Below are 15,862 nucleotides of genomic sequence, written 5' to 3'. Positions count from 1 at the left end.
GGACATTTGCATGAAGTCAAGCTGCCAATCCTCTCCTGGATAAGTTCCTTGGTGCTGAACAGGTGGTGTTAGGAGAGGAGGCTAAGATTTTTGCTAGGTTCATTAATGGCACATAAAGCACAGTTCTGAGTTATTTCTCTTATGCCCTAGTCAGTCCATTCCCCTGGAAGATAGTTTTCTTGTATGTTATCAAAGCATCTCTTCCTAGATGAGAAGGTGTATTCCCTTAAACCACCAATTTCCTTTTTGAAATCCTTATTCCAATACCTATTGTTCCTCTTCTGCAGAGTATTCTGGCTTAGAGGAAATACTCTGTGGATGATCCCATGATGGGCAAGAATTATGAGCTGTTAAAAAAAATCTTTGTTCAAGACAGTCTACAGAATGGGAAAGGATATTCACCCAATACCCATCTGATAAAGGGTTAATTTCAAGGATCTATAAGGCACTGGCTGAACTCTACAAGAAGAAATCCAATTCCATCAGAAAATGGGGTGATGAAATGAATAGAAACCTTCTCAAAGAAGAAATCTGAATAGCCAAAATGCACATAAAAAAACGCTCTTCATCACTCATCATCAGGGAGATGCAGATCAAAACAACAATGAGTTATCAACTCACACCACATGTCCAAAAGAACAAAAGCAACCAGTGTTGGTATGGATGTGGGGAGAAGGGGGCTCTCCTTCACTGCTGGTGGGAATGCTGACTGGTCAACTCTTTTGGAAAATAATATGGCTAATCTAGTTTCTCCAAAACTAGAAGTTGAATTCCCATTTGACCCAGCAATACCACTTCTGGGAATATATCCCGGGGATGAAAAAAATTACAGTAGAAATGATATCTGCATTTGTATGTTTATTGCAGCACTATTTACAATAGCCAGAATCTGGAAAACACCCCGAATGCCTGAGAACAGATGACTGGTTAAAGAAACTTTGGTACATCTACACAGTGGAATACTATGCAGCTGTTAGAAAAGATGAAGTCATGAAATTTGCATCTAAGTGGATTGACATGGATAGTATCATGCTAAATGAAATGAGTCAGAGAGACAGGGATAGAAATAAAATGACTGCACTCATTTGTGGAATATAAAGTAACATAATGGGAAATTAACACCCAAAGATAGTAGAGATAAGGGACAGGAGGATCACTCCATGACTTGGAAGCCAGCCTCACACGCTGAGGGTAAATGCAGCTGAGATAGAGAAGGGACCACCAAGTAAATGATGCTTGGAGGGCTTGCTCAGGATGGGAGATGTGTGCTGAAATAGACTATGAACCAAACATGATGACCACTTAGTACCTGTATTGCACCAAAAGAAGAGAGAGAGAGTAAAAGGGAATGTGCCTGCCACAGAGGAAGGGGGGCTATGGGGTGGTGGTGGGAGGGATAATGTGAACATTGGTGGTGTAGAATGGGCAGTGGTGGAGGGATGGGTACTCGATTATTGTATGACTGAAACGTAATCATGAAAGTTTGTAAGTTAGTAATTGTACCTCACGGTGATTCATTAAAAAAATAAAAAAAACCTTTGTTCTCTCAAAATGACTATGTGCACATAGAACTAAGAACAAATACTTAGAACCAGTTTAAATGTTCATTTGGAAGTTCCTTGGCCTACTAGCAAGCTCAAGAGCAAATCTGCCTCTTTGCTGATATTTTCTTTGGTAAACCTCTGGCTTCAACTATTCTGATCACACTAGTGACAGCATATGCAGCTGTGAGTTTCTTTATAGACTAGGCTGCTTATTTACAGTCTGTAAACCAAGTTTTACCTAAATTACCTAAGGGGGTTAACTTTTAAATCAAGCCTCTTAGAATGCATTTATTCAATAACCTCTGTAGAACTTTGTACACAATCAACTTTGTGTACCTCTAGGGTTTCCCTGAGGTTTTAGGGTACTTGAAATAGCACTGTAGCACTGTTGTCCCATTGTTCATTGATTTGCTCCAAGAGGGATGGAGGAATCGAACCCGGGTCAGACGCGTGCAAGGCAAACGCCCTACCTACTGTGCTATCGCTTCAGTCCCCAAATTTCAGCTAGATATCCAAATTAGAATAAGAATGATACAACATAATAAGGAAAGATACTCTTTAAAAAAAATTTTTTTTTTGCTTTCTTTTTGGATCACACCCAGCTATGCACAGGAGCTACTCCTGGCTTTGCACTTAGGAATTACTCCTGGCAGTGCTCAGGGGACCGTATGGAATGCTAGGAATTGAACCTGGGTTGGCCGCGTGCAAGGCAAACGCCCTATCCGCTGTGCTATCACTCCAGCCCAAGGAAAGATACTCTTAAACTAAGAGTATCACACTCTTTGAAATTGAAAAGGCACTTGAGAAGAGCCATTGGTCACAAGGAGTTTTCTGCTTTTTTAAAAGCATATGTTCTCCATTGAAGACAGCTAAATTCATTACAAAATTAAAACCATTAAGTAAATTTTACTTTAAAAAATCTTAGTATAAAACAGTGGATTTGGGAGTCTCTTGCTCAACTGTTAATGTCAAAGGTATTTTTAATTGCTTATTTTTCATTTTTTAGGGAAAAATACTCCTACTTGTCACTTCTATTCAATAATAGTACTGAAAGTACTTATCATAGCAGTAAAGCAAGAAAAAGATAACAAGGGCATCCAGAGAGGAAAAGGGGAGGGAGGGAGGGAGAGAGAGGAGATGGTGCAGTTTGGAGGAGTAGAGAAGAGATATGGCACAGTTTGGAGGGGAGAGGGGAGATGGTAGAGTGGAGGAGAGAGAGGGGAGATGGTGAAGTCTGGAGGAGGAGAGAGAGGGGAGATGGTGCAGTCTGGAGGAGACAGGGGAGAATGTGCAGTCTGGAGGAGACAGAGGGGAGATGGTGCAATCTGGAGAGGGTTCGGGAGACAGCCAGGTAGTGACCTGTACATGACCTCTGTATTGCAGAGGCCAAGTGCAGTCTGGGTTAGTCTCAGATGAGAATTCCAAAATTGGAAATGCATACATGCTTCCCAGGAAGATGCAGGTTCTGCTCTCCCTTGCATAGTTGACAGCAGTATGAAACTTGTCCTGTAGAGTTTGCAGAGCCTGTTTCTGGGGCTAGTTGTTCATGTTTACACTAGGAATGTAGTCTGGAGCTATTAAGCACTCATACCATCTCAGTATCAGCACTTGAATATTGCCCAGAGTTCCCTGTATATTTAAATTTTAAAGAACTCTCATTTTGTCTGATGGATTTTATTGTATTCATATATGCATATGATTACAAGATTTGTACTTCAATCTTCAAAACTTGTCAATGTAAACGTGATAATTATCACTCTTGGCATCTGAACCTCATTTTACAGTAATTTTATGGTGACTAGTATGGTTTTGATGTTACATTTTACAAGTATTATTACTGTTGGTGATGATAACAGATATTAGTTTGACAATAAAGTGGATGACATGGATCGAATTGTATTTTCTGGAGAAAATATTGGAGATATGGCCTCCAATATTTGGAGTTTGGTCTTTATAGAAGAAAATTAAATTAAAATGAGGTTATAAAGTAGACCCTGAATGACTGTTTTTATGAAAACCATAATTCTTCACACACACAAACACACATAACTAGAAGAAAATGATAGAACAGACTATCAGAGTTCTTGGACCATTCCAATTCCCATTCCCATAATCACCTTTAACTTGGACTTTTAGCTTTAAGCCACCCAGCTTATATTGTTACAAAAGCCCGGTAAACTCATACTGAGGGTGTATGATAGTCAAAGCCCACATCCTGCACACTATCATTTCTTAGCATAACATTAGGTGATGGCCTGAGCCTTTATAGAAGCATCTTGAGAGAAATTCATGAAGTCCATGCATCCTGGTGCAGCATAGCGACACTCATGAAGTGAAGCACAGTTTGGAGTTCCAGAAGGCATATACAAAATTGTTCAAAAGATATGCTTTTTAATGGACATGTACACACAGTGATTATTTTGTTTACATCTCAGTCTATTAATAACTATCTAGGATATTCATTCACCCAGAACCCTGATGAGTTTCCTATAGACATTTCTTCCTTCTTAAATCAGTTTTATCACTGGAGTAGATCTAATTGTTAAGATCTTACTACAATATCAAGATGGTCATCAGGAAACTTTTGTGAAAATGAGGACTTTTTTCTTATACGACTTGGGAATTCCACAGCACACTAGGCCACAGTTTGTAAGGAGAGAGAGATGAAGAGGGAGAGTCTATGTATGTGCTTTTACTGGGCTTGACAGTGGGGATGGGCTAGGGTTTTCAGGTTCTCTACTAGTGAATTTAAGCTATTAGAGTGGGAATTGATTGGGTTTTGTGGCCATACAGGGCAGTGCTCTGGGATTACTCCTGGTAGTGCCCTGGGCACCACATGCCATGCCAGGGATAGAAGTCAGCCATTTGTAGGGCAAGTGTCTCAGTCCCTGTGCTCTCACTCTAGAGAAGGAATTTAAAGTACAGAGACAAAGGAAGGGAAAAAGTCAAGTGCACTCCAACTAACTATTTTTATAAATCAAACAGGATTTGTAAAAGGAAAAAATCAATGGTACCTTAGTGAGGAGGCACCCAGGCTGATAGTCCTAAGACTGGCAATGTGTTTGTCTGGGACAGTCCCTTTGATATGGATGCCTGGGCAACAAAACTTAAGTCAGGCCTTTCATTATGAAATGTCAGAGTGTGTACTATGATGTTCTTTGGCTTTGTTTTGTTTTCTCTTGTCATGTTCTCTGGTATATACTTTTTCTGGGGATTATCATAGCAGCTGCTAGTATTTGGAGTTGTTTTGTTTACAAACAGTGAGAGTAGAGGCATCATATACATTGTTATGCATTAGCCTAGACTTCATTTGCAATAAGAACACACACAATGCCATACCAAAATGAATTTATTGACATTCCTTGAAGATGATATGATGGAAAAGAAGTGAGGGCCTGAGTATCACATATTATTTTTCTTGTAATTGTAAGCAAAATCAGCCCAATAATGGACTTATACTGATAATGACTAAAACAAAGACTTTGAGCAAAATTGTTATAGACATTTTCATAGATAAGTTGGAAGCTGCAGGAAGTAGGCTAATGGAACAATATTTACTCTATATGCTACCTCTAGGCACCTTTTTTATTTCCTACTAGAATAGGGGGACTACATGTCATTAACAGGAAAATAACACTTTATCTTTTGGACCTTATGATGGCTGGAGCATCCATCCCAGATTTTAATGATAGTATTGCCATTGTTTAAATAGTCAACAGTGAAATGATAATAATACTAGTAATAATAATAATAACAACAACAACAATAACAATAATAATAATAATGAAGCACCACATTTGTTATGTAACATTCTAACTACTTTCATTTGAAAGTGTTTAATCTTGACTGAGAAAACATCTGTGGGAACTTAAAAATTTTCTGAACCCAAATTTGGGATGCAGGGTTTGACGAATGGACCTACAATGTGAGAGATGAAGTGTTAAAACAGTCTGGAAAGTCCTGCACATTGGTCTGCCACACAAATATTTATGCTCGCTGTGAAATGATAGCATTACCTATTGGAAGAGAAAAATATTTATATTTTTGCATATTTAAGGCCTGTCAAAATACTTCATATTGCTTTTTCTTAATTTTATAACTGTCTGAACAACTGTGCTAAAATAATAATGGCATAAAATTTATTTCACCAGCACTGCAAACTAAAAATAGGAAATTACAAAGAAATCACTTGAATTTATTTATTTATTTTTGGCTTTTTGGGTCATACCCGGCAATGCTCAGGGCTGACTCCTGGCTCTGCACTCAGGAATCACTCCTGGCGGTGCTCAGGGGACCATATGGGATGCTGGGAATCGAACCTGGGTTGGCCGCATGCAAGGCAAACGCCCTACCCGCTGTACTATCGCTCCAGCTCCTTGAATTTTTTTAAAAAGATTATTATCTTTACATGATAGAACGAACTGGAGTGATAGCACAGCGGGTAGGGCGTTTGCCTTGCACACAGCTGACCCAGGTTTGATTTCTCCGTCCCTCTCGGAGAACCTGGCAAGTTACCAAGAGTATCCTGCCCGAATGGCAGAGCCTGGCAAGCTACCTGTGGCCTATTCGATATGCCAAAAACAGTAACAACAAGTCTCACAATGGAGACGCCACTGGTGCCCGCTCAAGCAAATCAATGAACAACAGAACGACAGTGTGACAGTGCTACAGTGCTACATGATAGAACAAAATAGGACCCACAAAATTTTTATAGTACTTTAATGAACTTTTGAATTGGAATGTAAGTTTCCCCTTATTTTTTTTATTTTGTTGTCCTCCAATTAAGGCTAATGCACACTTACTTAAACTACCTCTAAAATATCTTCTTTTAAAGAAATTGTGGTTTATAGGGATTGATTTTACAATTTGTCTTTATGGTGAAAACTAGTACTTTAAATAGGGGGAAAATCACAACTAGATCTGGCATTAAATTATATGAGTTGGGATGGTTTACACCTCTACCTGGTGAAATTGATAGCATAATTTAACCATAAGCCATTTTGTTAGACACATAATGAGCAATTTTAAAATCACCCTTACATGAGGAAATAATAACCAAAGAAACATAACTTAGGACCTAGAGAAATAAAAAGATCTTTTCCTAACACATTTTTAAGCTTATTTTTGCTTTTTCTACAAGTCTGTAATAGAATCTGGAATTGGTTAAGCAAGCTTTGAAGTCTTTTAGATGACCAAGACACCAGTATGACCAGTATGACCAAGTATCTTTTAAGAAATTTAGTTTTTTATAAAATTCTGTTCCTGTAAAGCTTTGTGGAATACATCGAGAACCATGGCATTGGGGGGAATAAGGAAAGTTTAGTTTATAATTCACGTATGGCCAGAAAGGTAGCTCAAGTAGAAGAGCACCTGCCTAGCATGTTTGAGGCCCTGAGTTCAATCCCCAGAACCTTATGGACCCCTCAAGCACCACGATGTGTAGCCTAGGTGGCCCCTAAGCACCTCTGGGGTGGCTCCCAAGCACCGCCGGGCCTGAGCACCAGACTGTCAGGCCTGCACTGCAGGCAGAAAATTCCCAGGAGAGGCCGCCCCCACACCCCAGCACAGCTGGGAATGACCCCATTTAAAAATTTTTGTGTCCAAATTATCCTACAATTTCTAGGATACTTTGATTTTTTTTCTGTATATGGGTGGATTAGGCATTAGATCAATATCTAATCAGATAAATTTATTATATAAATTGTAAAGCTACCTAGGAGTAGTTTGCATTTTTTGAACAGCTTTCTTCCTTGTCAATGTCTAATAAATAATACATTTTAAAAAGAATTAAATGCTTAAATTAATAATCATTTACATACACACAACACCAAGTTCTAAAAGTAAAATGGTGCTTCTATACTGAAGATGCTATTCAGAATTAGAATGGTGATATGATTTGCATAATCCTTATGTTCTGATTTTATAAGTAAATAAGAGTTCCATTGGAAATTCATTAACTTTTTAAAATATACACTGAATTTACAGATTCCTCAAACCCTATATTATCTAATATTAACAATTTACTATCTTTATTAATATTTATTTTAGACAAAAAAATGAGACACTAACTTTCTATAGCATGAATATTCCCTGACTGATAGCAGAAGCAGAGCAGCAGGTAGGGATGCTGGGGATTGTAAAGAATTTCAACAAAAGAACATTTCCTCTTGTAGTGCAGGGAACATAACAAATGTACTCTCCAGACACAAACTGATGAAATGAACACACAAAGTATGGCCTCATATAAAGTTAACTTCATCTTACATGCTTCAAATTTCTTCCTTTTAAACATATTGAAAACAATGTGACACTTCAACAGAGGGGCCCTTTTAGCTCTTTTCCCAGTGAAGAAAACACTTTCATTCATGACATATTTCAGACAACACGGGTATCAAGGTTAGGAAAATAGCAAATGACCATTACTTTGGATCTTATTCCAAATGTAATCAAGAGACTGGGCTTCCTTTGGAGTCTACAGCTTTTTTTTTAATGCTATGTTTTATGAGAATGTTAAATGCTAAAAGAGAATGGGTATTCTGATACAAATCAAAATGGTTTTGGGGTGTTAACTCTCTGCTTCAGGAAAACTGCTCTGAATTAAGCAGAAGTATTATATTGCCCTTGATCCCTAACAAGCACCATCACTCTCTGCAGCTCCTTAGTGTGGTCCCTATATGTAGGAACTTGAAACCATGATTATGAAAAACAAAAACAAACAACAGCATAAAAAATCATCAAATGAAGGTTGGTTTGTTTGCCAAGCAAGTAATTACCTGGCTTTAACAAACATCAATATTATTTATATACAATTTCTCTCCTTTTGAAGGAGAACTATAGCTAGAGTAAACAAAGCAAAGTAAAACAAAACAGTGCAGAACTCAAGCTATTCAACCAAACACATCTTTCCACTTCTGTTTGCTTCATACTATATGCAACACAATGGGAATGAAGCCTTGCTTATGCTACACAGTGAGACACTCCTTCTTAGACCTGTAAAAGAGTTTGTGCTTCTCGCGTGGCGCATGCTCATGACGGTGCACTCCCTTTTCTAGACTTCTCAAAACTTAAACTGAGCCACACTCTCCACAACCATTGGTATGCACTGTGCTGCTGCCTTAGCAAGCACTGTTTTTCTTCTTGTTATTATTTGTTCGAAAGTAAGTTTTTGCACCATATGTCTAGGCTAGTTCCACAAATGACTCACAAAATGTATTAAACTTTTGGTTTTGCACTGATGTTTTTGGATGGATGGTGTACACAGGGTGGAAGGAAAATCAAAAGTTCATCAGTTCCTAGTTCTGGAGTTGGTCATTGAAAATTATGAAAAATGGTGGTTCTGCTAAGAAGATATAGGTATATAAAAGCTTGAAATGCTTAATGTCCAAATTTTCTTTGAAACCATATAAATGGAAGTAAACATTTATTACCATTTGGTCAAGTGTCACAGAACTTGCATTCATATTTCATTGTTAATAATGGAGGTATGTGGAGATACACACAGACCTGGAGACAGCTGCTTTTTAAAATATTGCATACGGGCTAGCAGTTCACTGAAAATAGAAGCCTGAAGGCTAGATCTTAGAAGGCAGTTCTTCATGCACAGCTTTTGTCAATCATAATTTTGTTTGAAAATAAAAATCATGGAATATCAAAATCAAAGGAGAGTTGAAAGGGGAAGGAGATTCATCCCAGAAAGGGTCATGTCACTGGCCAGGAAAACGTCAGTTGAATTTTCTTTTCCTCATTCAAGTCCAAAGGTGCTGGTTTCTTCTACTGCTGTTAACAACTTTTCATACAACATGGAGTACGAGGGATAAGATGGAAGATCCAATCGATTGAAGCATGTGTGTGCCCTGAATGGGGGAAAAAAGACTGGTAAAGGTGTTTGTTTTAATGATACAGCTGGTTTGGATTTTTTTTGGATCAGTCTGAAGCTGTGAATCAGAAGTGAACTGAGGGCCAGAAGGTAGCTCAATGTGCTGAATGTGTGCAGAAGACCCAGATTCAATCCCTGGAACTGCATGGTCTTTCAAGCATTGCCAGGAGCAACCCTGAAAACAAAGCCAGAAGTAGCTCCCGGCACCACCAGGTGTGGCCCAAAAAGAAAATTTTAAGGTGTATCAAAGTGAGCAAAACAAAAATTTAGGACCATCATAAAACATTGCAAACTAATAACAATAACCTTTTAGACACAAATAGACCAGTTAAAGGACTGGAATAACTGGAAAATATGGCTTGCATTTGTAAGGAAACCACAACACACAAGAACTACACTAGCATACCAGTGATGAGCTCTGTGTTATTCAGCTTTATTTTGCAATTGAGAAAGAAATTTGGATGTACTAAGCAAAAAAGGAGAAATAGAATTAATATTAAAAGACCATACTCCCAAGTCTACTTGCTTAGTTCTGATTTCTGGATCGATATAAACCAGGTGGCAATAGATACCCTGGTACTTCATCCAATGCTCTGTCGAACCAGGTGTGCCCTGGATATAGTCTGACTCACATGCAGCAATGCTGTGTGGTGTGTGGGTATACGAGTGTGATCACTTAAGGACACTCCTGACGACTTTAGCCCACTGCTGTGAACTGGAAAGTTCTGTGTTCAGCTGAGAGATTTTTATGTTTTATGTATGCTTACTGATGTACTAAACTAGGGAGAAAGGTGAAAGGGCACAGAAGACATTGGTCTAGGCATAAATTTAATGCCTTTTTCTCCCTAAAATTATCTTTGTGTTGAAACTCTGTTTTGAGAAACTAAACAGCACAGAAAAGGGTGATAGAGTAAAATACAAATTTAACATAAAATAATGAAATAAAATGTAACACAAAACAAAACGATGATTAGAAAATGCTCTCTTTGTCAGAATTTAATTTAGGATATTAAATTATTCTTTAATTACAATATATCCAGGAAATTTTTGGAGTATTTACACATTTGTTTTTGGAGTCCCATATGGTAGGCACTCAAAAAATGCGAAGGTTAGAAAAAAGGAGAGGATAAGTGAGCTTTCCACACAGGGAGAATTTGGGAAATGTGCCATTATTTTTGCCTCCCAGCATCCATGTGTCCTTCTCCTAACAGCTTCCTTACATCTTGTGAAACTATCAGCTAGGTTCCTTTCCCTTCTATGCTTAAAGATGAGTAGGATATCTGGCCTTCATATTTAGTACTTTATTGGGAATTAATACAAAAACAGATTAACAGAGGTCTCAGATTTTGTATCTAAGATTCAAATAAGTCTATGCTAACTTCAAAATAAACTAATTAAAATATTTTATCTCAACATTTGAGTACAAATAGAAGAGGAGATAGAAAGTCAAGTTGGGCCTCCAAATAATGATCCCTCCCTATGTTTATAAGTGTTGAAACTAGGTCATATCATTGGCAAGTTAATAGGGGGAAAAGCTAAGTGTGCTTCTGAAACTGGTTGAATAAATCAAAAGTGAAATGAACAGACATTACCTTCTTGTTCCCTTTTTTCAAGTCACTTTAACTGTTAAGTGGGAAAATTAATAGAAAAAATTCCATAAACTGAAAACATTTGCAAATTGCACCTCTTAAAAACTGTCGAAACACTCAGGATTTCTTCAGGAGTTGCTTTCTTTTTCTTCATTCATCTATATCCCTGCTGTCTTAAATAACCTTTATTTTGTAATCTGGAATGAATGAACAACTCCAAATAACAATTCAATATTTCTAGATGCTTGGCCTTTCACTTGGTTTGCACAGCACACATACACATACATACATACACACACACACACACACACACACACACACACACAGAGCTCCTGCTTACCTCACTGCATGTATATCTAACCCACTATTCCCAGGTGCAGTAAGATTAAATAAAGGATGGAACCACTAACTTTACTATATTGGGAAATTCAGCTTAAGCTTCTGAACCTTGTGAAGTTTGATCACCTGTGTGAGACCAGAGTGACCAGTAAAGTTTTATTACTTGTAGGAGATCAGTATTGCAGGTAGGGTGCTTGCTTGTCTTGCACACTGTTGACTTGGGTTTGATCCTGGCACCACATGTTCCCTGAGCTCCACTAGGACTGACCACTGAGCACAGGGTTAGAAATAAGTCCTGAGGACCACCAAGTGTTGCATAAAATAAGTTTTATCACTTGTGAAAGAGTATAATAATCCATGCTCTGTGTGCCTTTAGAGATTGCTGTGAGGATCAATGGTACAGTTTATATAAATGCCTTTCATAAACTATGAACCATCATCTGATATGAACATGTCAGAATCACTTTGTAGGTCAACCACAGTTGCAACGATGATTTTTAGAAACTGTGTCAAATTTGTAGGGACTTCAGACACTCAGTTGTTTTCACAGGAACTACTACTGACAAATTAACCATCCTCATTTCATATTTACATAATTGCAATTTTGGAACTTCACAGCACACCCTTTCAGTCATGCTAGGTCAAGTTTCACTCTGCTTTTGTTTTGGAGGTTCCAGTATTTTAAGATGATTTTGAAATTGGGTTGTGTCCATCATTCTATTAAAGTTTACCTTCTTATTTGTGGCATCTTACAGATTTGGTCTTTCTGTCTCCATAAATTTTTTTACAACTTTTCCATTAAAATTTTAATCAACTTAGAGTCAGAGAGAGTTTTGCTCTACTCCAACAGAGATCATTTTCTAGTTAAGAGCAAGGAAGGAGCCTCAATCACTTCTGTCTGCAGCTGACTGTTCAGCCAGTTCTGAGATTAGTTACACAAGCTGTACACCAGCCTTAATGTACACAGCCAGTTGTGATATTAGTCACAAAACCCTAATGTCATCTTATTCTCCTGACTATAGCCTCATTCTCCAGACAGTTTTCTGGTCTAATAACTGTAGAATCTTTTTCAAATATGTCAATAACCTATTGATCCCCAGATCCAGATGTCCATTCTCTACCACTACTTCTTTTCATTTCTTTTCTGGTGGGGAGGGTTGGGAGGATGTTGGGACATACACGACAGTGCTCAGGTCTTACACCTGGATCTGTGCTCAGGGATCACTCAGGGCTTGGGGGACCATATAGGGTGCTGGGGATTGAATCCGGCTTAGCTGTGTGCAAAGTAACCCCCCTGCCTGCTGTACTATCACTCTGGCTCTCTCTATCACCACTTTTTCAAAAGCATTGGGAAGCTCTAGCATCTTTCTTCAGGACTTCTCTATGACTTTTCAGTGACTGCTGGTATCGTCTCAAAATTCCCAAGGGCTACTTCCTGCTTTCTTATAACTTAGAACTATATCTTACAACTCTGATTTTTTACCTCAGCACTATTAGCATTCAAATTTCATAGGGAAGAACTTGGTATTTCTTCCTTAGGAAGAGAATATTAATTAAAAATGTCCTAATCTTTGTCGTCTTTAGCAGCAACTCACTAGAAGTCAGTATTACTATTTCCCAGTAATTAAAAAAATATTTATAGACATTGTGAAAAAAATCTCTGATGGAAAATTACCTTCCCTAAACCCCTTAAGAACCCTTACTATAACCTATCATTATCATCAATCATCATCATCATCATCATCATCATCATCATCATCATCATCATCATCATCATCATCATCCCGTAGATCGTCGAATTTCTCGAGCAGTCTCAGTAACGTCTCCATTCATCCTAACCCTGAGATTTTAGAAGCCTCTCAAGCTATATCCAACTATTATTATAACTAGGACTCCAACTCCATCCTGGGCTTGGGCTCAGTTTAATCTGAGTTGACATGTATATCTTAGAAGGCTATTCACATTATGTAGGCGAATTAATCTACCTATGACTCATAATTCTGTTATCTCTGATCCCTATCCCAAGTGTAAACCCTCTAAGTTCTTATCCTATCATCTTAGTCTATAATCTTTTTCTAATTCTGTCTTCATAAGTCATTGTACTGACTAGCTTCTACTTTTTCCTTTTGAGATTTTCCCTATTCTCTCTCCAACTGTTATTTATAGTAAGGACACTGTGTGACTCCCTAAAATGCTCAATGCTCTTCTCATCATGAGTGGAGATGGACATTATTCATCCTCACACATGCTCTGAGGGGGATAAGCAGTCTTGCAGTCTTCTCATTTTCCACTGCCATTCTAGATCTTCAGATTTTAATCTTTGAATGAAATTTTCTGTTCCTTTTAATCTCATGTCATTTAGAAAATTTTTCCTAAACTTCAGATTTTCTATGATATTTTACTGCCCCCAAATATTAAAAAGTAGAAAATAATTTGCTACCTGCAAATAAGAAGGGATGACTTGTTTTGCAGAACTTGTTTCAGATGTGCATATAGGTATATACGCATTTATTGCTTTGAGATACAAAGACATAACTTACTCTAGATTTTAAAATCTTGAAATTCAGGGGCTATAAAGATAGTAAAGGGATAAGGCAGTTGCCTTGCATGTACCTAATTCCATATGGTCTTCCAAGCACTGACAGGAGTAACCCTCAAGCAGAAAACAGGAACAAACCCTAAACATATTTGGGTGTTGCTTAAATATCTCCCTTTTAAAAAGCTAGCAATTCATTGGTCTATGTAGATCTTACATGTCTTCTGATCTTTTTTTGCTAATTATATTTGTTGAAATCTCTAGTAATTGTCATAAATCCTTTCCACTAGAGGCACTATACTGTGTAAAATCCATGTCCACATGGATGACCTGTTGAATGCCCCAGCCCCTTGACTTCAATCCCAGTTACCATTCTACACTCTATCTATGGTGGTTTATCAACTGACACAGAAAATTTTATCCTGGAACCTCCTATTCTCAAAGTCTTTTTTTCCTATTTCTAATAATTTTATAATGTAAAAACCTCAATCAAAACTGAAATGACATTAGTTGGCACTTTACACTTAGAAGCCAGTTGTTTTCTGCAGAGAGATGTTCTGAAGACAAAGCAGCTTCAGACTGTCTCCTGTGAGCATAGATACTGTGCATGGAGAGCCCAGAGTCTCTGGGATGATCTAAGTCATCCAACGTGGCTAGTGCTCCTGCCAGTTTTGTGATTTCTTATTATCTCCCAGAACTACGTTTGTCCTTGGAAGTCAGTTGTAACAGCCATTGTTACTTCTTGTCATTTTCACTGTCCTCTAAGTGTCTTGCAAATTGTCTCAAGGAAAATTTTCCCATTCCACAAAAAAAACCTTTCTACCACTTCACAAAAAAGCCTTTCTAGCAATGACATTCACATTTGCAGAGCAGTAGCCTCTTTAGGAACAACTATTTTGGCCCTGATATGAAGAACTTGTTCATAACCCCAATGTTTACAAGCTCTCTGTAGATTATTAGTATTAAAGTGCATTTTTCAGATTGCTCAATCTGCAATTATATATGAAAGAAGCAATGACTTCTATTACCTAAAAGTAATAAATTACTCAGCTAGCTTTTAATAGCTAGCTTTTGATAGACTGGGTAGCTATCTATTTCTCAATTGCTTCCTCAAGTGTAGCTTTAGATTGTTTTGGCACTGCTTCTTGAACATATACTGGCCATTCCCTTGTCCCAGACCTTGCTCATGCTGCTTCTGCCAAGAATTTCCCCTCCTTCCTTCCTTACACCTCAATATTCAAAGAATACTAGCCTCTTGAAACAGCTTCTCTTTACTTGATCAGTATTGTTCTCATACTACTTTTCCCCCCATATTTTGTTGTGTATTGACTACATATAGTGTAAAAATAATTTCTATCAGCTTATATTATTTACTATATTGTATGGGTCTCTGTACAAGTACATAGCATAGTTGCATTCCAGTCACTCTTCAAGATGCACATTAGAAGAGTAAGCTACCATCAAACACATATATCTAAAAGTGCAGAATGTTTCCAACAGACTTCATTCTCCTCATTCTCCAAACCAGACATATGAAAATTGGATTTTGAAGGGTCTTATTTGTTTGGAGATTGCATCAGCCAATTCTCTGGGCTTATTCCTGGATGTGTGCTCAGGGATCACTTCTGACAGGGCTTGGGGGACGTATGGGAATTGAACTGGGGATTAAACTCGGGTTGGATTATGCAAGGCAAGTGCCCTGCTCACTGTACTATCAGTTCGGAAAATGGTCTTTTAAATCTCATCTTCTTGTCATACTTAATTTACTAAAGTCAGTAGAACAGCTCAAATACAGACTGAGCTAAAAGGGTAAAGTCAGAGCTGAAACTTTAGACTGTCATTAACCAACTGACAACACTCTGTGTCTTGGGTGTTCCAATTCTCACTGACATCAAGTGAATTATTTTAGGACACTGAAAATCTAGGAAAGCTAGATGAAAAAAATCATAGTATAGTAAATAATGATTCCAGAGTAGGT

At 37.8% G+C, this 15,862-nt stretch overlaps 1 protein-coding gene across 9 annotated transcripts in view; it reads right to left on the bottom strand.

Annotated features, from left to right (window-relative positions):
• Positions 1 to 4,875: 4,875 nt before the first annotated feature.
• HECW1 (HECT, C2 and WW domain containing E3 ubiquitin protein ligase 1) overlaps positions 4,876 to 15,862 on the bottom strand; it is a 268,709-nt gene continuing 257,722 nt past the window's right edge. For all 9 annotated transcript variants that reach the window (XM_055124933.1, XM_055124931.1, XM_055124935.1 and 6 more), the window contains one exon: positions 4,876 to 9,397. In XM_055124933.1, the coding sequence (XP_054980908.1) occupies positions 9,286 to 9,397 (112 nt within the window). In that variant the 3' untranslated portion in view covers positions 4,876 to 9,285. The remainder of the gene's footprint in view (positions 9,398 to 15,862) is intronic.

Source organism: Sorex araneus, chromosome 2 (assembly GCF_027595985.1).
Source record: "Sorex araneus isolate mSorAra2 chromosome 2, mSorAra2.pri, whole genome shotgun sequence".
NCBI classification, from domain to species: Eukaryota; Metazoa; Chordata; class Mammalia; order Eulipotyphla; family Soricidae; genus Sorex; species Sorex araneus.
Note: the sequence above shows the minus strand (reverse complement) of the source record. Positions and strands in the feature narration are given on the sequence as shown.